General features: G+C 37.6%; 1 protein-coding gene across 1 annotated transcript in view; it reads left to right on the top strand.

The window, feature by feature from the left end:
• The window catches only part of MYOM2 (myomesin 2), a 79,884-nt gene extending 67,504 nt beyond the window's left edge, over window positions 1–12,380 (top strand). Inside the window, exons 30-38 of the mRNA XM_062572966.1 lie at window positions 287–400; window positions 1,720–1,807; window positions 3,529–3,567; window positions 4,217–4,322; window positions 6,059–6,222; window positions 6,547–6,583; window positions 6,709–6,731; window positions 7,585–7,640; window positions 11,256–12,380. Coding sequence (XP_062428950.1) covers window positions 287–400; window positions 1,720–1,807; window positions 3,529–3,567; window positions 4,217–4,322; window positions 6,059–6,222; window positions 6,547–6,583; window positions 6,709–6,731; window positions 7,585–7,640; window positions 11,256–11,600 — 972 coding nt within the window. The 3' untranslated portion in view covers window positions 11,601–12,380. The remainder of the gene's footprint in view (window positions 1–286; window positions 401–1,719; window positions 1,808–3,528; window positions 3,568–4,216; window positions 4,323–6,058; window positions 6,223–6,546; window positions 6,584–6,708; window positions 6,732–7,584; window positions 7,641–11,255) is intronic.
• Window positions 12,381–21,872: the final 9,492 nt, after the last annotated feature.

Here is a 21,872-nt window from a genome sequence, read left to right as displayed (position 1 = left end):
CCCCACAGCACGGATGCAAAATGCTTTAAGGGAATAGATAGACAAGATTTCCATTTAGGATTCGATAGTGCTCTGAAGCTGCAAACGACATACTTCTCCAGTTCTGTGCTGCAAACAAATACTGTAGCACTAACGTTTCGTTTAGCAGAACTTGATTGTAGTTGTTTTTTCCTTAGCTTTATTTAATATATATTATAAAAAAATTTGGCTTCTTGCATTCAAAGCGTGAAGTATGATATCTTTTGTCCAGATATAGCTGTGCTTACATGCCTATTCTGCTGTACAGGTGGCAAACACAAAGAAGGAGACTGTTTTCAAGTGGTATAAGGACGGTTCTGGGATTGCAGCTGATGAGGTGCCTGATCTGCAGAAGGGAGAATGCCACCTCACTATTCCCAGGGTACAGTATCATCTACTGATTAGAAATGACAGCTTCTGCTTGACATGCTTTTGCTGTGCCAGGTAGAGCACTAAACCAGCTATTATGATTTCTGTGAACCATTTTAAGAAAAGGCACATTTCAGTTAGCCGGTGAGTAACGAGTGCTGGTGAAAGAGTGTTATTTTTGTTATCAGCTCAGCCACTTCTGCTTAAGTTTCTTCAGGATCCTTAGATGACCTTTCTCCAGTTCTATGTCTTATTTCTCCTTAATTTTTCAATTTGTTCAAGCATCTCTTTCTGACAGTTTCCTCAAATTTATTGCCTAAAATTAACAGATTTGAGGTATATGGTTACTTAAGATTCCTCTTGATGCAAAGAGAATAACCTAACCTCTGTCTGAAGCCATGTATGTCTTAGCTGCTGTCTTTGTCAAGTCCCTCAAACTCCCCTGGAGTCTTTCTGCTTTCAGCGTAATCTGCACTCATTTTTTTTTTAATTTATTTTTTGTCTTCATATTTTCCCAATTTCCCTCCTTCATTTACTTGCAGTAGGCTACTGACTTTCCAGTGGCTTCATTTTTATTGAATTAATTTTTCTGAGGAATAGTTTCTGTTTGTTTTTAATTGCTGTTCTTACTTGTCATTTAATGTTATGATGGTTTTCCCATTATTTCCTTGTTTGTGAGTTTTTATAAATCTTAGATTAAGCGAAATAATTTCCAGTCTTAATGTAAGTATTTATACTTTTCCTTTTGGCTTCTAATTAAATTAAAGTTAACCCACTCAAGCAAAAAGGCCCCCACTTTTCTAAAGCAGTATCACTGTGTTAGATTTTAGAATGTTATTTAGCATAGATATTTGACTACAGTTACTGCTTGAATGAAAGCCAGTGAGTTGAATTTAGATATTTAAAGGGTACTGATCCTTTTTAATGCTCTATATAGATTGATTCAAAAAAGTAAGTTTCAGTTGAACAAAAATTGCCTCTCTAAAATGGATGTGGGTTAAAGTTACCCTCTATTACATCTGACAAAGCTACTTGTGATTTCTACCAACCAGGACCAATCCTATTATATCTTTATGGAATAAGAGAAAAAAAGCAAATTTCTCAAGGCAATTGAAATGAAATCATAGTATGTGTTAGGCTTAAAGAACTTACTGTGTCTACATAAAGAGTCATGCACAAGCCATTCACAGTTTCCTGTCTCATCTCTGGTAAGATTATTTAACCAGAATGCAGTACAATGTACGCTGTTTGGTTTAGAAAATTGTGTAGTGTTTAGGAAAATGTTGTATTCTTATCAAGCTTGACATGCAACATACTGTGCTTTTCTTATAGCTGTCTCGCAAAGATGAAGGAGTTTATAAGGCAACACTGTCAGATGATAGAGGCCATGATGTATCTACTCTTGAATTATCAGGAAAAGGTAACATGTTGTTTAACTATATTGAAATAATGATCTCCAGATGTTCTCAAAAAGTGGCAGAAATCTGCCCTTGCGAATGGGAAAGGGAGCAAACTTTTGTTCAAATTCAAAATTTCAAAGTTCTTCTTATGTTACACAGGCCTGAACTGTAGACTACCAGTTAAGGAATTGCAGCACTGAGCATTTTAACGATTAATGAAACAGAAAGGGTAAGCAGAGGAGTTTAGCAAGAACCTGTCCCTGGAAGAATATATATTGTATGGGGCAAGCTAGTTTGAGCTCAGTGTGCATTCTTCCTTTGGCATTTCAGTAAAGATAAATGCAAGAGTGAGAGAATCTCAGATAGTGTTTTATATATTATCAGGTATCACAGTGGGTTATTCTAATTTTAGGCATATTTAAATTTGCTCAGCAAAATAGTTGTCATTTTACCTCTGAGTCTACAGCAAAGACAGATGTTTGGCCAGCATAAATTAACTTCACTCAGCCCTGGCAGATTGTCTGGGGCTTTCATGTTTATATCTCACCAACAAGCCCAAAGTGGACCTGTAATCATCCCACCTACATTTAGGCACTGGACTTGGCATTGAAATAAAGTTTTTTTTTTCCTTCTTCCTAATAATGAATAAAGATACCTTCAAAAATTAATTTAGTTCACCAAAAATCTTTAAAAAGTTTCTTCAGGAGACTGGTGAAGGGCCTAAAGTAGGAGGAAGGGATGAATCTCAGGCTGAAGTCTTAAGCTGCCCCTGACCTGAGAAGGTTGTCTGAGAGAATGCATAGTGTCCCAGGTATTTTTCCTAAGTGTAAGCTCTGTCCATTGTCTCCACAGAAACACATCTTACTGAGACAGGATAGGTATTATTGACCTACTTTTCTAGATGTCTACTGTCTGGTATGTAATTCATCTCCTCCAGTCAACATGACAGTAGAAGCATACTGAATTTTGCAAGGGCTTCCAGAATTGGATAAAAATTTATTTTAGCAGAGATAAAAAATGTGCAGATCAATATAGACCGCATATACAAATAGCATTTTCCCAGCTTCATGTATTTCACTAGCCTCCCTATTCATAAAAACTCTTTAGCTTAAATATGGGGTTTAATTCTGCAGTCTTAAACATGCCTTCTTCAGATTATGGTGCCTCTTTCCTTCCTACGTAGTGAAGATTTTTTCTTTCTTGACACTGAATAGGATTCTTCTGCTATGAAAGAGCACCCCACTGGCCAAGCTGCCCTTTTCTTCAGGGATCTCCCCTTCCACCAAACCATCAACTTGGTGATTTTTCAAAAGCTTAACAGGATACCTAGTTTCTTTCATTTGCTGTTGAATGGCTTTACAATTGCCAAATGCCATACTACAGGGAGCAGGTGAAAATTGTTTCCACCCAGACGATGATAATTTTTCTTTCCCTCGTGCTCTCCTTTGAATGTGAACTATCAAATTTTAATGAACTTTTATTGTTTCTGGCCTGAAGGATACAAAAGGCAAAGACCTGACAGCACACAGCTGTCTCAGATACAGTGACAGCACAGAATTCATATGCTTTACACAGACGGAGTCTCTAAATTGCCCTATACACCTATTGCAATTTTAATAGTTTTCTTTGCCTAAGGATGTGAAGATTTCCCATATCACTTTAATTAAACTAAACATAACAAAATTATATACTGATTGAATTTTGATGGTACATTTTCTTTTTCCTTTTTTTTTCTTTACAGTGTATGATAATGTAATGCTGGCACTGAGTGGAGTCAGTGGTAAGTAAATGCTGTCTTGCATTTTCATGTAGTATTTTTTTATATTAAAATCACCTGAGGCAGATGATTTTTATTGCAAGTGGGAAATCTCTGGGAGTCATAATGCTTCTATTATTATGGGCATGTTATTAAGTTTCTGAATAGGCATTTGACTTTGCTAATTGACATTATTAAAAGGGAACAAGTGCTATTCTACCTGGCTTGTTTGGTTTAGATGCTTTGAGAATGTTATGATAATGGGTTTCCTTATACTGCTCATCAATAAATGAGTCTTATGATATAGAGAGAATTAGATTCTGATCCTATTCTGTCAATAATAAGTGAGAAATCATTCCAAAGAAAGAGCAAGGTGTTTGCACAAGAATAAAATAGTTGTGCAATTGAAATCATGACACTATTGTTTCATGGCAATTACATGACTAGTTTATTTTTTTTAGAAAGGATGTTGCTGGTCATAATGCTTTACAGTAAAACTAAGATCATGTTGAAATTAACAGATGTCCTTTGAAAATCACAGATCTCTGTTGTGATTGAGAACCATGACCCAAACCTTGAACATATTTTGTCATGATAGTACCAGAACTCTATTTGGCTATTTCCTCTTCGTTCAAAAATCCTATTTGATCTCCTTATATTCTATTTTATATAGGTAAGTATGCTTCTCCACTGAAGATCCTTTGCACAGAGGAAGGAATAAGACTCCAGTGTTTCCTGAAGTACTTCAATGAAGAAATGAAAGTTAGCTGGTCTCACAGGTAGATGAGAATATCTTTCTCAAGATGGAGCCTACACTCAAATTTATTTGAGCAAAATACAGTCTGAATGATTTACTATTTGGTATTCTGTAGCACTCTTCAGTAACTTGAATGCATAAATGATTTTCTCTTTCTAGCACTTCATATTCTCTTCTCACAGTCAGTAAACAGTGTAACAGGAAAATTAACAGACTTGTCCAGCACCTATCAGGAGGACTGTAACAGAACCAGGAAAAGAGAATCTCCAGTATTTCAGCTTCTTATTCAACAAAATACTCTTCATCTTTCACTATATTACCTATTCGGTTCAAAGATAGTAACAAAACCAGGCACAGTTGTCTGATCAAGGCTATCTTTTTTGCCTCTGCTTGCTGCTACATCTGCTTGAGTTTTAAAGGTTACTTAGTCCGTTCCACTACACAGTTCATAGAAATAGAAAACTAGAGAATGACATATGGCAAATCTGGAAACTTCAGCATGCATATTAATATTTTTATATATAAACCTCCATCAATATTTGAGATTTTATATTAAGCCTTACATGCTGATTATCCCGAAGATCATTAAACACAGATTTTGAAAAAAATAAAGTTTCATTTATGTTATGAATACAGTAAGCAGAAGCGAGAGTTGCTATGTAGAGCTAAAACAAAAACTAAAACAAGCAAACAAACCAGCCTTCTCCAGGCCTCCCAAATCTCCCTAGTCTTTTACATAAAGTTCAGGCAAAGTTTTCCGGGAGACAGAAAGGCTAGACAGTTTCTGATTTTCTTACCATCATTTGCACAATGTCAAACATAGCATGCAGTTTTCCAGCTAGCTTTGAATTATCCACTATACTGCATAGCAGTGAAAATAACACAAGTCCTAAAGCCAGAATGCACCATACACTCATTGTATAGGGGGAAGTATAAAATATAGTACATTCTAATACATGGTAGCTTCTATCCAGGCATCTAATTTGGTACACTGAGCTCAAAGTAGTCCTCTTCCAAAAAGGGAAATGCACAGTAAAACTTCCTTTTCCCCATCAAAGTAGGTCTCTAGCTATGAAGCCAAACCAATCTTACTGCAAATAAATTAATTGATCAATCAGAAGCTAATACTGACTTTATCTATTTTAAAAAAAATCAGTTAAAGATGCTTGGGAGGAAGAAAAAGAAGATTTCTTTAGTTAATGAGGGAAAAAAGAAACTTTGCAAACCACTGAAAGTGGCAAGGTTTACATGCTCTCCCTAAATACCTTCTTATATTACCACCCTGCAGGACAGGTTACGGAGTAGGAGAATCACTGATCTGATCCTGAGGATGTTTCTTGTATTCTTAACTGAGGAGGATATTTTTCCTCTTCGAATAAGACTATTTGCCTCTAGTTTACCATTCTGATACCTTCCAGTGTGTGTATGTGAAATGTACAGAACTCTGAAGACATGTGGCATATTTTCATATAGACATGTGTGGGCCTATATGGCTATATACTTATAAACATATGTTTATGTATGTGGACAGAAAGAAAGTGAGAGAATGAAATGGAATGAAAACTCAGGCTAATTATTTTAAAATGTTTCATACTCACACTAGGAAGAAAAGAATATGCTATGAAGTTGCTCTCAGAAGTTGCAATTTATTTGACATTTAGGAATCATATGTAACCCTTTGTAACGTTTTATAGATGCTCTTCTACGGAGAATATACATGAAAAGAATGTTCAGACCCCTTTCTATTAATGTTTCAAGGGAATCTAAGATTTCTTCTGGTGAAAAGATGAAGATTGGTGGTGGAGAGAATATTGCCTGGCTGCAGATATGTGAGCCCACCGAAAAGGATAAGGGGAACTACACCTTTGAAATCTTCGGTGCCAAGGAATCCTACAAACGCACACTTGATCTGTCTGGGCAAGGTAAATTTGTAAGATGTGGTGACTTTTCAGGAATTAAATAGAACTAACCAGAAGTAACCAGGGGAATGATAGCAAAAATAGAAGGCTGCGGGTCAAAAACAGTTGCAGTTTAGCTGCATAAGTTTTATGATCATTTTAGTTTTAAATCTATTTCTACAGCATAGCATAGTGAGTTCCAGGTATCTGCATTTCCATTCTGATACTATGTAAAATTGTTTTGTTTTTAAAAGAGTTTAAACACAGTTATGTGTTACAAATTTTACACTGAGTCTCAAATGCAAGTTTTGTTCACGGACAATAATGATCTCAATTGTTTTGTTATAGCCTTTGATGATGCATATACAGAATTCCAGCGACTCAAGTAAGCCCTACATCTTTTGCATTTTTGTGCTATAATGGCAATGCCTTAACTTTTGGAAAAATATATCATTAATAATTTTATTAATAACTATATATTTCTCTTCTTCTGCTTCTCAACAATTTTAGGGCAGCCGCTTTTGCTGAGAAAAGTAAGTTTATTTTACATTTTATCAACAATGTTCTACTTCTGCTCTGTTGTTCTCTTTAAGGCATTCATCATGATAGGATGCCATAGCTTTCAGTGGCATTTTCAGTGGCTGCAGAAATGTCCCATTACTACAAAATATTACTGCAGAATTTTTGTTGTTTTATTTCTCTTTAATTTTGGTGGGAACCTGATAAATATACATTTTTTCACATTTTTTAAGCCTCCTACTGTGTCTCCTTGTACCTGCAGACAACCAGAATTTCTGTGAGGTACGAAGCTCTTGGTGTAGCACAAGGAGATGCTGTCTCTGAAAGATGATGATGACAATGAATACTAGAATCTATCTATTTAGTAAAAAAAAAAGGAAAACAAAAAGGCTTGCTGAGTGCAGTGCATGCTGAGAGACAATGTGGAAGCTCATTGCTGTTAGGGACTGCAGGAATTCTGTTACTTTGACATCAAGTCCCCTTTTAAAGACAAGATGCTTCTGACCTGCCTGACCTTATATACTACCCAGATGCTAAAAACATCCTCCTTGCTTTGCTCTGTGCCCACAGCACAAACTGCCAAACTCTGTAGCAGCTGCAAAGCTGTTATGTGTATTAATTCAAAACTTCACAGCACAATCTCTGCTGAAAATCTGAGGAAAGTATGAAATACAGTAATACAAAATAACACAAAATATCAACCAAAGTATTATTTTACATTTAATTAATAAAGAACATCAGTTTTTTTAAGATAACCTGAAACAGAAGTTATGACTAATATCACACCAGGTCATAAAATCATAAAGAAATGAGTAATCTGGAGTAGTAAATGTCATGTGATCTGCATATTTTTCTTTTAATTCCTAGATCGTGGTAAAGTCATTGGTGGTTTACCTGATGTTGTGACTATCATGGATGGCAAGGTAAGAGCAGTTTTTGTCAGTGAGTCAAGTTGGTTGGTGAGATATTTCCTTTAATGGGGAAAGGGAGGAATACAGATGATTTCATAGAAGCTGAGAGAAAAAAGAGGAGAATTCAAACCACCTTAATGGTAGTCATTTAATTGAGGCACATGAGAAGTCATAAGTGAGCACAGTTACCATGAGCTATCTGTACAATCAGAGGAAGGCACAGCTTGGTTCAGATCTTAGGTGAGCAGGGTCAGCCTCAGGAGGTGCTGCTCTTTTGTGCTGATTGTACAGAGACTCTGAGTTAACTGCAGGTTTGAATCTGGGCTGGCGTACAGCTACGTGTACAGAGTGGGGGATTTCAAGAGGAGAATCCACTCCTGCCCTGGAGGAGACACCAAAGAGGGAAGAGGAGGGTAAAGAGCATACCTGGGACAAGGGGTTAAACTCTCCTTTCTTTGGCATACAGCCCCATTACAATACATAATTAGAGCAAAGGCCAGAGTGTAGACATAGTTTCTGCTAGTAGTAATAACTAAAAGCCCAGATACAAAGTCAAAATTAGTAAACAATCTCAAAGTCTCTTCACAGGTCAGTTTGGCTGGTGGAGATAGAATTTCATGAGACTGACTGACTGACTGGTGTCCCTCAGGGGGATTTTGTCATCATGGAGTGGGATCTCATAAAATCTCAGGCAAAACTCTTCAGATACTAGGAGGGAAGGAGAATGCTATTAGTTTGAGCTGCAGCGAGTCCTTATAGATACAAGACACTGAAAATCTCTTCCTGAGGATGAGCTCCAGACTTCTAAGCTTTCAATCCAAGAAAGAGAGACTAGTTTTGTCCTTCCAATGCAGGAAGCAAGAACTTGTCTATTTTGTCCTGCAGCCAAATCTTATTCTCATGGGTGTCCTACCCCTTCCTGTTGGGAGAAATGAGGACTCTCCCATCTGGGAAAGAGAGGTGTGAAGGAGAATGGGGGAAAAAGCCAAATCCATTTTATGTATTTTATGTGCTTTCTGAAGCAGTTGCTTTTGACTGCTAAAAAAGCTAGATGGAGTCTTAATCTGATCAACCATAATGGATCAACTCATGAGCCAATGTGACTTTTACCATCTGCTGGCTATCAAAAGCTTGTTCATCAGGCTGTTTTTATGTCTGTTCTGTGAACAGCATCTTCAGAAACTGTGGCTTTGTTGCTCTGTTTGGAAATTGCCTTTCTCATGGCCAGAATAATAGGCTGCAAACAGAAAAAGTTCTTCCAACTTTCTATGTGGCTACTTGAGAACAGTCTCTTTAGAAGGAAGGTGGATGAGGTGGGCCTTGGAGTGGATACTGAATCCTGCCTAACTCTCAACTAAATGAAGGTGATTTTCCTCTGGCCTCAGAGGTTCATTTGCTTCTCTTTCTCTAGTGGGTATTCACATGAGGTCCTTTCCTATTGTAGTAGATACAGGTACCTCACAATGAGAAAGCCAGTTTCTTAGGAGGCTAGGTATAAGCCAACTTAAAGTCAACATCTGAAAACACTGTAACTGTAAGGAAACAACTTGAAGAAATCACTCCTAACTGCATGCACAAGTTTCTTCTTACAAAATCATACCCTAAAGCCCAATACCTTAAATTAAGGAAATGCTACTAACTCAGTTTCAAGAAATAAAAGGCTTCAAATGATACATAATCGTGAGGATTGGATAAATGAATGTGTGAAGAGGAAACATCTAATTTCTGAAATAAGGCAAAACAAAATGGATCACAAGGAAGTGAATTTTGAAATTCACCTCTAAATTAAATATGAATAGTTACCAGGCAAGATTCATGTAAATACAAGCATGAGAAGTAACTATAGGAAAGAAAAGAACAGAAATTTTCTTAATGCACTGTAATAGTATTTCTACACAAATATATGAACACAAGACAAAGCTTTCCTAGTACTTATTAAGCAAGTACAAATGGTTTTAAGTCACGTCTATAATTTAACAAATTAGAACAGTCCCAAATGATCTAAAATGACTGTGGAATATATCTAAAATATATCTTGTCTCTGGCAAGTTTTTAATATTAACATACTGAGACTTGATTAATAATTATGAGTTAATTATTAATTACTCTTAAATGAGGTCGCTTTTGAGGGCAATAGTGATGAAATGTTGCCTGAGTTACAGAAAGGACTATAAGATTTAAACTCATACTAATAGGCATTAGTTTGATTTTCCCAAATTATATTTTCAGATTTGCTTCATTGCTCCTTTAATTATTTTATGGTAAGGCTAGTTTCTACAGGCCATTAGTTAACTTTACATCATACATGTTGTCACTCCTCTTAGAGTACTTATACACTTATGTTGTCACCAGGTTGTACCCACAGCTTGTAAATCTGCCTTCAGTGGTCTTCTCTGACTCTGGAGACACAGTATACAGTGTACAAGATAGTTTCTATTTGAGGACACATAGGACTTTTGACTACTTAATTTTTTTTTCTCCCCACTGGGTAATATCACACCATTCATTAGAATTCAAGAAAAATACTTTGGTCAAACATGCATACATGCACACAGGCAGAACTTCTCTGCTACCTCTGGATGGAACCAGGATGCCATCTCCCTGTGGAACCTTTAGACAATATACGGATGCCTTCTGGTAGAAACCATCAGTTTTACCCCTTCTCCTTCTCCTTCATTTTCCTCTTGTGCTTTTCGCTTTCACTTTCACTTTTCTCTTTTCACAAACCAGTTGATATGTGAAACTCCTTAAGGTGACTTTTAATTATCTAGCTAAGAATTTGGGGCAAAAAGATTCAAGCACAGGTGGATAAAGTAAGCACTTACCAATACAGTTCCTCATAAGAGTCTTTCATTTGTTCTAGCACAACCATACCAAAACATATAAAATTTACATACACATACACATCTGTATTGTGGTCAAAATTTGGTTCAGCAGTAACTACATACAATTTTGGAAGAACAACTATGAAAGTTTTGTGGGCTTCTTCATCTTATTTCAACCCTTCTTGGAAAACATCTAAATCATCAGAATGGCCTACTAGATCATTTCAGATATTCTCTGAATGCACTATACATGTGTGCAATGCTTTTACAACCTTTATGTATTATTTAGTCTTCATAAAATATTTCTACTTTACCAGTCAGCAGCACCTGGAAGACAACTTTCAGTGACTCATGTTATGTACTAATTCTTTTTAAGTGTATATTTTTTTAACTTCTCCAGTAATAATCTCAGGAGGCCTAGGTCAGAAAAGATTTGCTCAGACTTCCTCCCTGCTGTGTATAGGGAATCACCAAGGGTTTTTTTAAAACCTATCATTGCCTGAACATCATGTCAGACTAATAGCTTGTCAGGAATCTCCTGCAGGCGAGACGGCAATGGCAGTCTAAAGTACCATCTTCAGAGAGTGTTACCCTGGGGCTATTACTTCATCACATGGTGGAAAAACTGAATCAAAGAAAAAAAAGAAAAAAAATATATTAGTCTATTTATTAGTCTTTGAGAGTAGGATACATGCCTTCCTTTAACTAATTAAGAATAAGAAGTGCCTGAAAGCAATACTGAGATATGCTGGTTAAACAAATCTGACTGATACTTAACATGACATCTTTTTTGCTCTCTTAGTCCCTGAATCTGACCTGTACTGTGTTTGGAAATCCTGACCCAGAAGTGGTTTGGTTCAAGAATGACAAGGCCTTTGAACTTAATGAGCACTATGCCGTTTCACTGGAGCAAGGAAAATATGCCAGTTTATCAATCAAGGGAGTGACCTCAGAAGACTCAGGCAAATACAGCATCCATGTCAAGAACAAGTATGGTGGGGAAACAGTGGATGTCACTGTAAGTGTGTACAGACATGGTGAAAAAATGCCTGAAGTTACACCTGGCCAGCTTGCTAAACCCAGGCCAATACCACCATCAGAAGAAGTCCTAGGACTTGAGGCCAAGGCAAAGTCCAGCAAGAAGTAAAGCTTGAAACAGTATGTTTGAGAAACAAAACAGTAGAGATGAGTTACAGTTGAGGTGTTCCCACATATAACGAATTGGTAAAGTCTAAAGGGAAACTGAGCTTTTAGAAGTGTGCTTTAGGAAGGCAGCTGTTACAGAACTGTACACGTGCAACAGTCTCAATAGGAATACATGTAATAGGGTGGGACTTACAACTAGCAAAAAGTCAAATGCCAGCCAGCAGTTCCAGTGCACAGTGGCAGGTGCCATAAACCTACAATAAACCTCAATTTCCAGCCTCTCCAGCCATCTGAAAAAATCAAACAAAACGCCCAAATCCCCAAACCTCCACAACCCTCTGAGGACAAATGTCCTCATCGCATCAGTGAAGATGAAGATAATGAACTGTAGTTAGATACTTATTCAGAGGTGAGTCCTGCTTTCTTACACACACACAGTCCCTTTGGCTTTGAAGGTGCTGACCACGTGAGTAAGTCTAGTGGATAGTTCCTCTTTAGTAGTGATATTGTTATTTTATAGTTTGAGCTTATCTAGTAGACTTTTACAAATGTTTACTGTTTACTCATTGAAGCATAAGTTACATGGTTGTATTTTGTTTTCCTTGCTTTGTGCTAATAAAACTTTAAAAGTCACCTTGTGCTTCTCACTGCACCAAATCACACCTAACTAGTTCTGTTTACTCTCTTTCATTGTTTAATTATTGCTTATTGCACAATTTCACAGCTGGTAGCATGCAGACAATCGACTTTCAATAAAGAAAGTAAATTGTGGTTAATCATAGTCATTGGGTGGCACTTATGACATTAATTTTGCTCTTTACAATACAGGTCAAGATGCAAACTCAAACTGGTACCAAAGACATCCATACAATGCAGTCACTCAGGATAATTATCCAAATTATCCAAAATGAAAAACACAGTTCTTCCATGGGTGATGTTCCTCTAGGCAAAGATTTAAACATATGGTCATCATGAAACATTCAGATAGAATGGGCTTCACTGAGACTACTCATTTATCTGCCATACAGTATATGACTGAGTGTTTGCAACACTGAATTTTCTTAGACCAGGTTCTCTGTTCGATAACAGTCCATTTATCTGCTTAGATGAGTCTATGTAATTTGGCAGGCAGCTTCCAGCAAAAAGTTCTTCTGATGGTAAGTAATACTGGTAAAATAAATGCCCTGGATGCTGCCCTCCTCTCTTCTGACTTCTCCCAGTCTATGGAGTAGAATAAATGTCAGGAAAAGAGAACCTATAGAGAGACGGGATGGGAGTAGGGGTGGCCTGCAGAAATGGCACTCTGCAAAGTCATCACTGAAAAAAATTGAGTGAAAATGTTTGGAACAAGCATCAGGCCTGTAAGTTGTCTTTGGAGGTCATAGCTGAAAGCCAAACCTGAGCCTCCAACATTGTACTGAATGGATCTTAAGTGCAAAAGTATGGAAATTGATTATTACTTTTCAGTAGACAAACTAAAAAAACAGGAAAACAACCATTTTCAGAGTAAACAATTTATTTTCCTTTTTTTTTTTTCCTGTTTGTTCTCATCTGGGTGACATAGACCTTCTATTGTTTTGTCTAGTACACAAATACTTCATTAGACTCAAAAAATATTTTATTTTTGAGACAGATTAAAAGCAGAGGAAATGAAAAACCAATTTACAAGCTGTCAAGTAAAGTAGGTTGGAGGAGTCATCTGGGAGGTAAGGAGAGCAACATTTAGTCTTTCCTCTTCTGCCTTCTCCCATCCATTGGCGTTTAAACCTCTATCTCTGACCATTTAGGGCAAGTGCAATAACCATCAGTCTTCATTGTGTTTGGAATTACTGCTTCTCCCAGTTGTTGATGCTTTTCCACTTTGTGTGACTAAGTAAACAGTCACTGACAAAGACTGTTGAGCTAGATGTCCTGCCTTTCATGTGAGCATGCCAAATGTGAGACCTGAGAGGTATTCTTCATTTCTTGTACTTCATCTTAAGTTTCTAGTACTAAAGGAGGGTATGGTACTGCAGACTACTCAAGAGCCTGATGGTTTGCACACATATTTGGGGATGAGAATGGATTTACTTTGGTTTGAAATTCCTCAGGTGATAAAGAGCGCAAATCTGCTCTGTAACGCATTAACTGCTGTAAGTAGTCATAATAAAAAACAACTGGCCAGCTCTGGAAAAGAAATAGTCTTTAATTTTATTAAAAAAATACTTTACTTTTTAAAATAAATGTCCTTCTGGAGAGATTTCTATACTTAGAGTGAAAGGGAGGTATAAACAGTCTGGAATTACATTAGAGAGTGATAAAAAGTGTCTTATTTGGAGTAAAAAAATCCTGTATTTATGGAACCAACATATCTGGTCATTGAATGAAATTATCTGAGAGGATTAAACAGTCAAGGACATGATATTATTATGAGATAGTTTAGTTAGAAGATTTTAGAACATAAAGCAAGCTAAAATTTATTCTTCAAATGGCTATCAAAAATAAGAAAATTAAATATTTCTGTGAATCTGACATTACAAGATCTTCAGAAAACCTTTCAATGAACTAAAATAACTCATTTTTCTTTCTCTTCTTTTCTAATTTGGTATTTAAGGCCTTTAAGGTTTTCAAATTCTTACTATAGCAGGCTCACAAAACATCAGAGCCAGTCTCCATAGCATACAAAGTGAGTATCAGCAAGAATTTAATATTATTCTTATCTCCTTCTACAGTACACAGGTTAAATTTAGCTGACACTATCAAATTATTGCATGTTATGGCAGCTTTTCAGAGGTATCCTTGGGCACAGAAGACAAGGTTAGCCTCATCTCAGTTGTACCTTTAGCTGGCTGTCTTAGTTAAGCAAGCTTCACTTATTTCCTTTCAGGCAAAAAAGAAATAATTTATTATAACAGTTAATCCTCTGCTGAAGTACAGAAATTATCATTCACAGAAACATTGTATTCAGAAGGCTAAGGACTTGCTATAAACTGTTTCATACTTTTCAGTGTTTGATGTATCTTTGATTCTTCTATATACATTTTAAAATGTTGTTATCAGTGCTAGGAAATGAATCAGACTAATGGTGTTTAAAAGGGACTATCTTTTCAGAGAGAAAATGCATCTAGTTGCCTAGAGGGGCTATACAATTGGATAGACATTAGAGGGACAAATAGGATACTCTTATAATCAAGTCAGATGGAATTCATAATGAGGAATATTAGCATTTGCACATACCCTTCATAGGCTTAGTGTCTGCATTAGTTTAATTAAGATACATTTTGAAGGAGGCAAGAGAGGAAAATAAAATTTGCTGAAAAAGGTCTGCTGTAAATGTGCATACTACCACTAAGGTCTATTCATTTATATTGGATGTGAATTTAGTGTTTTTTTTTTTTTTTTTTTTTTTTTTTTTTTTTTTTTTTTAATCCTATAGCAGTAATTTAGCTATTTCTTTCACCCTTAAGAAGAAATGCTTCTCTGAGAATGATTTTCTGTCTCACTGATGAGTTTTGCCTTGTCTGAGTTTCATGTTGTGCTTCTGCAGGCAGCACTAGCATGAAACAGAGCATCGCTGAGTTGTCACAGGAGGCAGATAAGGTGTCAGCCAGTTGTGCTGACAGGCCTGAAGACATGGCTGTGTCTGTCAGGCTGGCACTTGGCTGGTAAGGCTGCCTTTTCTCCGAGCACCTGCTTCCTTTGAATCTGCCTTGATATGTACGGTTTATTTACCTAAAAACAAGTTCTATGAAAATTCCTCCTAAGGCCAATTTACAGGTGTTTTTTATGTGGAAAAGGTTTTTTTTCTTTTCATCACAGTATTTACCTCTAGTGTAAATCTTTCTCCAGTCCATAAGGTTCGCTTGCAAATTAAAAACTTGGACACACTGCATTAGTCTGCTCTTGTATGGAGACAGAGGTTCAGTGATAATAGCACCCTAAGTGATGTTAGTGCACAGACAGTTTTTAAAGAAACCTTTTGAAATATAATAAAACAAATTTTTACAAGTTCATAGAACTTGGAATAAAACCTCTAGATGGCACCAAAAGAACAAGATAGAAACAAATAGGTCTTAAAGAATTCTGCCAGCTATAGCACATCCATCTTTTTGATGCAAACACATCACTTAGAGGATGGGAGATTATTAAAAGAATTATATTTATGCCATTGACAAGGACAGGTCCAGCAAATGAGTGTTTCCTGGAAATAGCAGGTGATTTTGCAAGCAATAATATCCTCTTAATCTTTGCATGATGCACATTAGGAGGTTAAGCATTCTATGTAAAATATTGCAAGACTCTTATTACATCAAGTTACTTCTTAGGATATGAAATCCATAGCATATAGACTGTGTTTACAAGGGGAGATTTGAATGCAAGCTCTAAAAGTAAACCTTTAGGAGTCTCTGAAGATTTTCAACACATTGTTTCTAATATTGAAAGGCCCAAGTCCTACAAATTTTATTCAGGTTTTGTAGTGGGATGATTACATTTGAAATTAATTGGAGGTCTGGGAGCAAAAAGTGCAGGATCTGACTCTCAGCACTGCCACTGAAAGATTCAGCGATGTCAGGACCTGCAAGAAACTACTAGTAGCCTTCTAAATTAATATTTCATTCCTCATTGGAATGTGCAGTAACTCAGTACTGGCTTTGTCCTTGGATATTAGCTCAAGGTTTATCAGATTGTTATATTTTAAAAATAGCACATTTGACCTCACATTGTTTCCTTTATGAACATTTGAACTTTGTATGAGTGCACTAAAGGGCTGTTAACTTGTAATAAACTTGTCTCATTTCTTAAAGCTAACATAACTTCATTTTTTGTTATTGTTGCTCCTCTGTGAAATTGATATTATACAGCTGATAATCAGATAGAAAAAAGACAGAGACATCCTAATAATATGATTAATAGCAACAGCTAAAGCCCTACCTATGGCATCCTAAAATACCCAGTAGGGTTGTCCTGTCCAGATTTCATCTGGCATCAGTGTCCCCCACAAGCGACTGTGCCTCCACCTTGCCAAGGGCTCCTAATGGGAATGTGTTATCCATCCGATGGTGCTGATGCACACAGCAGGTAAGGGAGGCAGATGGAAGGAGCTACAACTTCTGTTAAACACAGAGTCAGTGTAGCTCTTTACCACACTAAGTCATGGTTAAGATCAAAAGTTTAGAGTCTGCTGACTTACAGTGACCTCCACTGGGCCATTCTGAATGAAGAATGCACTAAAAGCCAATCCAACAATTGTAAATCAACCCCAAAGCCAGATCTCCTGATTGCAAGATAATGCGTGAAAAAGAACCCCACATAGTTGTGTGCTGCTTTTGCGGTTTGAGAAAAAATGCCTTCCACATATGAAAATGGCAATCAGCCTCCTGTGTGGTGCTTAATGGGAGGTAAAACACAAGACAACTCTCTGGCTGGGAGTTATGAGGCCACATGCAGATGTCTCCATCTGAGCTAATCACTGAAACTCCCTTCTTAGAAAATGGAGAGACACAAGTACTAGTAAGGCACAAGGCATGTCACTGTAAGGCAGGTGTCTCAAGTGATTGAGATGAATCATGTCTGTTCTTTCCACTGACTATAAAGGGAGCTTACAGCATGACTAGATCAGATGGGAGACATCTTATGTTTGATGTTTAAAGTTAAGTATGATAAATTCCACACCATGTTTCTCTAATTGAATTGGCTCTTCAGTAGAAAAATCTATTTACACGGATAGTTCATAATAGCTGGCATTTTTGCCATGTGTATACAGGCCATCTTCCTCCACTAAACTTTGGTATTTTGCAGTCTCTTCTCCTTTCTCTGATTTTTGCGGGATTTCTTTTTTTGAAATCTCTGCATTCATTTTTTGATTTTCAGCTGCCACTTGTTCATAGTCTACCCTCACCATTTGGCCTTTACCAACGCACTGAGTTAGACCTTCTATTCTCCTAAATATGTATTTCTTTAACCCAGTGCTTTACTGGCTCTGACGTTGCAGTTGGTGTGGGGGCTTGTTGCTGCCCTTTCTCTTCTAAGGGTCATCCCTTTGTGCCAACATCTCGGTCAAAAGAGGCAGTAAGCCTTTCATGTTCAATTGGTACCAAGCATGTAAGACGAGCCTCATTCAGAGTGTGCACTGTGCTGGTCGGGCAGGCACCCTCAAGCCTGGAGAAGCACAGCTCCAAGGGGTTTGTACATCACATTCCTTCCCATGCGCATGGGCCAGCTAAGCTACTGGCCAAAGCTCTGAATCCTCCTGGTCCTGGCCTTGATGCTATCATCTGTTTTGGTCTTTTGCTAGTCTCTAGGTAGTTCCCAGTTATCTTTTTTTTTTTTTTTTTTTTTTTTTTTTCCACCTCTGCTACTCTCTTGACTTCATGGTTACCTGATAAGATCGGCATTCCTCTGTAATTCAGTATGCTGTCTTTTGATATTGCTTTAATGGCAGCATCTGTATCAGTTGTTGAAAGTGCCAGGGCCCGGTATATAGTCCATCGGCCAACCTCCCACGCACATTATGGGAGGGTACACGGCATATGCACTTGGCAAGCTCAAGCTTGCACCTTAAACTCCCTGATCTTGCTTTTAGACAGGCCTGTGGGTTGCAGACTGCAATCCCCTGGAGCAGTTTTTGCTGTTGAAGGTTCTGTTCTGACCTTTCCAGAGTCAGGTTGAGCTCTCATGAAATCTTTCTTCTTATCCTGGCTAATACCTCCTGCTGCTTCGCTCTAGCATTTGTGTCTGGCCAATAGACTCCCATTTCACCTCAGACATGCTCTTGTTCTCCAAATATATGTACACCTAGGGAAAAATAACCCTAGGCACCAGTACAAGCTGGTGGCTGACCTGATGGAGAGAAGCTCTGCAGAGAAAGACCTGGGAGTGCTGGTGGATGACAGGTTGACCATGAGCCAGCAATGTGCCCTTGTGGCCAAGAAGGCCAATGGTATCCTGGGGTGCATTAGGAAGAGTGTTGCCAGCAGGTGGAGGGAGGTGATCCTGCCCCTCTACTCAGACCTGGGGAGGGCTCATCTCGAGTCCTATGTTCAGTTCTGGGCTCCCCAGTACGAGAGAGACATGGAGCTACTGGAGAGAGTCCAGCGTAGGGCTACGAAGGTGATCAGAGGGCTGGAGCATCTGCCCTGTGAGGAACGGCTGCGAGAGCTGAGCCTCTTCAGCCTGGGGAAGAGAAGACTGAGGGGGGATCTTATCAATGTGTACAAGTACCTGAAGGGAGGGTGTCAAGGGGACAGAGACAAACTCTTTTCAGTTGTCCCGTGTGACAGGAGAAGAGGCAGAAATTGAAGCACGAGAAGCTCCGCCTGAGCGTGAGGGGGAATTTCTTCCCTGTGAGAGTGACGGAGCCCTGGCACAGGTTGCCCAGAGAGGTTGTGGAGTCTCCTTCTCTGGAGATCTTCAAGGCCCACCTGGATGCAACCCTGTCTAACATGCTCTAGGTGACCCTGCTTGACAGGGAGGTTGGACTAGATGATCTCCAGAGGTCCCTTCCAATGTTACTGATTCTATGATTCTATGATTCTATGTACCTATTACAGGATGTCCTTAGGTCTCGCTTTAACCTATTCTTGTGTTCCCTTTAAGCACATTCTTGTTTTATATGCACACCTCCCGTTTGACTTAGTTCATGTGGGTAACTTCCCATGGATCTTACTCCTTTCAGGCAGGACTGCTTGTCTGAAGCATGTCTACGTCCCCTGTCTGGACTGCCTATTGTGTCCCACTGGAAGTCAGAGTGTATATCTCTTGCAGAACTCTCTGTCTCCCTTATCATCAAGTTGCTGGTATTTAGTCCATTTAATTAGCCATCATTTCCCTTGTTAGTACCTTATCTTTCCCTCATGTTACTGAACACTCAAAAGCATTATTTCAATCATTTTAAGAGTTCAGTGGTGTCTCATCCATGACACTTTCTGATGGGTTTTGGTCAGGTCTCATGTCCTTATTGTGCGAAAACATGAACTGATAGGAATGTTCTATTCCAAAGAGCACAGCCATCAATTCCTGCTCCATCTGAGCACAGACCCTCTGGGTCTGACAGGATCTAATTGAAAATGGCATGGGCCAATGACTTTGTGGTAAGTGTGCTCCCAAGTCTCCTCCTGAGGCTTAGACTGTAATTACAGATGCTTCACAGGCATTTCAGGTCTGGCAGCTTGCTTACATTCATTTTTATTATTTTGGATAATTTTGCATCATGATGCTCTTTTGTGTGTTACATCACAATGTGTCATCTATCTATTCCTAGGCTTATAAACACCTGATATGTACATGTACAATACAGGAAAAACTGCTGACTCTACATGTATGTTTTCAGGTGTTTCCTTGGTACTGATTCAGCAAATTAGAAGAGTCAGTAAGTGCTGACTGTAAGAAAGACATCTGCTCCCAATGCTTTCTTTGGAATAATATTAATATTACAGCATATTTTTTGGCAATATGATATTTCAAAGTGTTTGGAGGCAACAAGAATCTTGGCACATAGAAGTCCCTTTGTGTTTGTTCCCTTTACACAAGAATTCTCTGGGGCTAGATAACTGAAAGTGGGAAATACAGGTGATGACAGAAACACCACATGGTTTTAGTGCCAATAAAAAAGCTTATATGTGTTGAAGAGATTCAGTTCTTACTTGACTTGTTGACTTAAAGTCAACAACATTGAGGTCACAACACCTAAGTTTTGAAAAGTTTCTCAAGACATTCCCAAGCTTCAGTAAACTTCCTACTCAATTTATTTATTCTTTCAAACTTTTCACACATGCTTAGTCTTTTTTTGACCATTTCTTCCTTTGCTGAAGCATAAATAGTAGCAATCAGTTATCACAGTGCATGTCTTTTCCTGCTGGAATAGATGCCTTAAAATCTAAATTAAGCACAGAGAACCCCAAGGATCTGCTGCAGTGTGAAGGAAGATGGGATATAATCCAGTTCCCTTGCAGTGGGTAGGATGTGGAGTCACTGAAATCAAGGAAAACATCCATGGATTTAAGAAGGCTTGGATTAGGCCCTTCATTGAACTTTTGAATGTAAGCTAGTGTATGCGTGCACTGATCAAAAAAAGAATACTGTACAAAATTCTGGTGCTGGTGTGGAGTGAGGGTTATTTTTTTAAAAAAATATTTTTTAGGGGGTATGGCCTAATCCTTCCCCTATACTCAATCACCTGCATTATCTCATGAACAGAATTCCATACCTCTTCTAAGGATGTGAAAAGATGAGATAGTGAGGGAATGGGAGCACTGGTCTCTGGACTATTAACAGTCAGGCCACATTTTGCATCTTATTGTATGTAAACAGCTGTTAAATAGAAAATTCACATGTAGAATATTTTAACTTCAAATTCTTCATCAAAAAATTCCTGGAAATGAAAACTAAGTCTAAAAATTGATGACACACTGATTCTGTTCATATCAAATATGCCTGAAATCAGAATTTTGTAATAATGTTTTTACAAAGCCTGTAAAACCTAAAACTACCAGTAGTATACTCCTTTTCTAGATATTTTCAATGCATTCAGGTGTTTAGATCAACAAACAAGCAGATTGCCAAGTTTTTGCAACTCAAATAGTGCAAAACTGGGTTTGTGCCAAAGAAACTGGAATTGACTAGAAGAAACATAGCTAAACAGAATATCAGTTGACTGGTCTATAGTCATTGCCTGAACTAAGAGAAAGGCAAAAAAAAAAAGTAATAAGATAACACAATGATGATTAAATCTGATTTTTAAATTATTTGTGCACAGTAATCTATCTTGTTATTATAATACATATAAGGATAATAATACGTATCTTTTCTAAAAGAAAACTCCCTAAACCCAGATATTTTTATTGTTGTTAGTTCTTTAACTGTATTAATTTTAAATGTGTTCCTTCTTTAAAAGCATTTTCATGCAATTCTTACTTTTTCTTCTATGCTAAATGAGCTGGTTTTATAAGGAGAATGAGATAGAGAACACACATGGAAATGCAGAAATGGAAAAGCATATAGTGCATACAGTATTCGCACTAATTGATAATAGCACTAGTACATGCATTATTTAAATAGCACCATCCCAATCCTATCTGCAATGCAAAAAATGCACATTAAAAACCAAGTTTAACAACCTGACCACTTTTTAAAGCATTTTTAAGTAGCAAAACTGTACAAGAGAACATTTCTGTTTCATTTGATTTACTTATGTAGAAAAAGTTAAGCTGTCTTTGAAATCATTATTCCCACTGTTTAGAGATGGCGTATATTAAAGCTCACCACCAATTCCCATAAAAAAATCCTGTTTCTGACT

The sequence above is a fragment of the Rhea pennata genome, chromosome 3 (genome assembly GCF_028389875.1).
Source record: "Rhea pennata isolate bPtePen1 chromosome 3, bPtePen1.pri, whole genome shotgun sequence".
Classification (NCBI taxonomy): Eukaryota; Metazoa; Chordata; class Aves; order Rheiformes; family Rheidae; genus Rhea; species Rhea pennata.
This window is presented reverse-complemented; position numbering and strand designations above follow the sequence as displayed.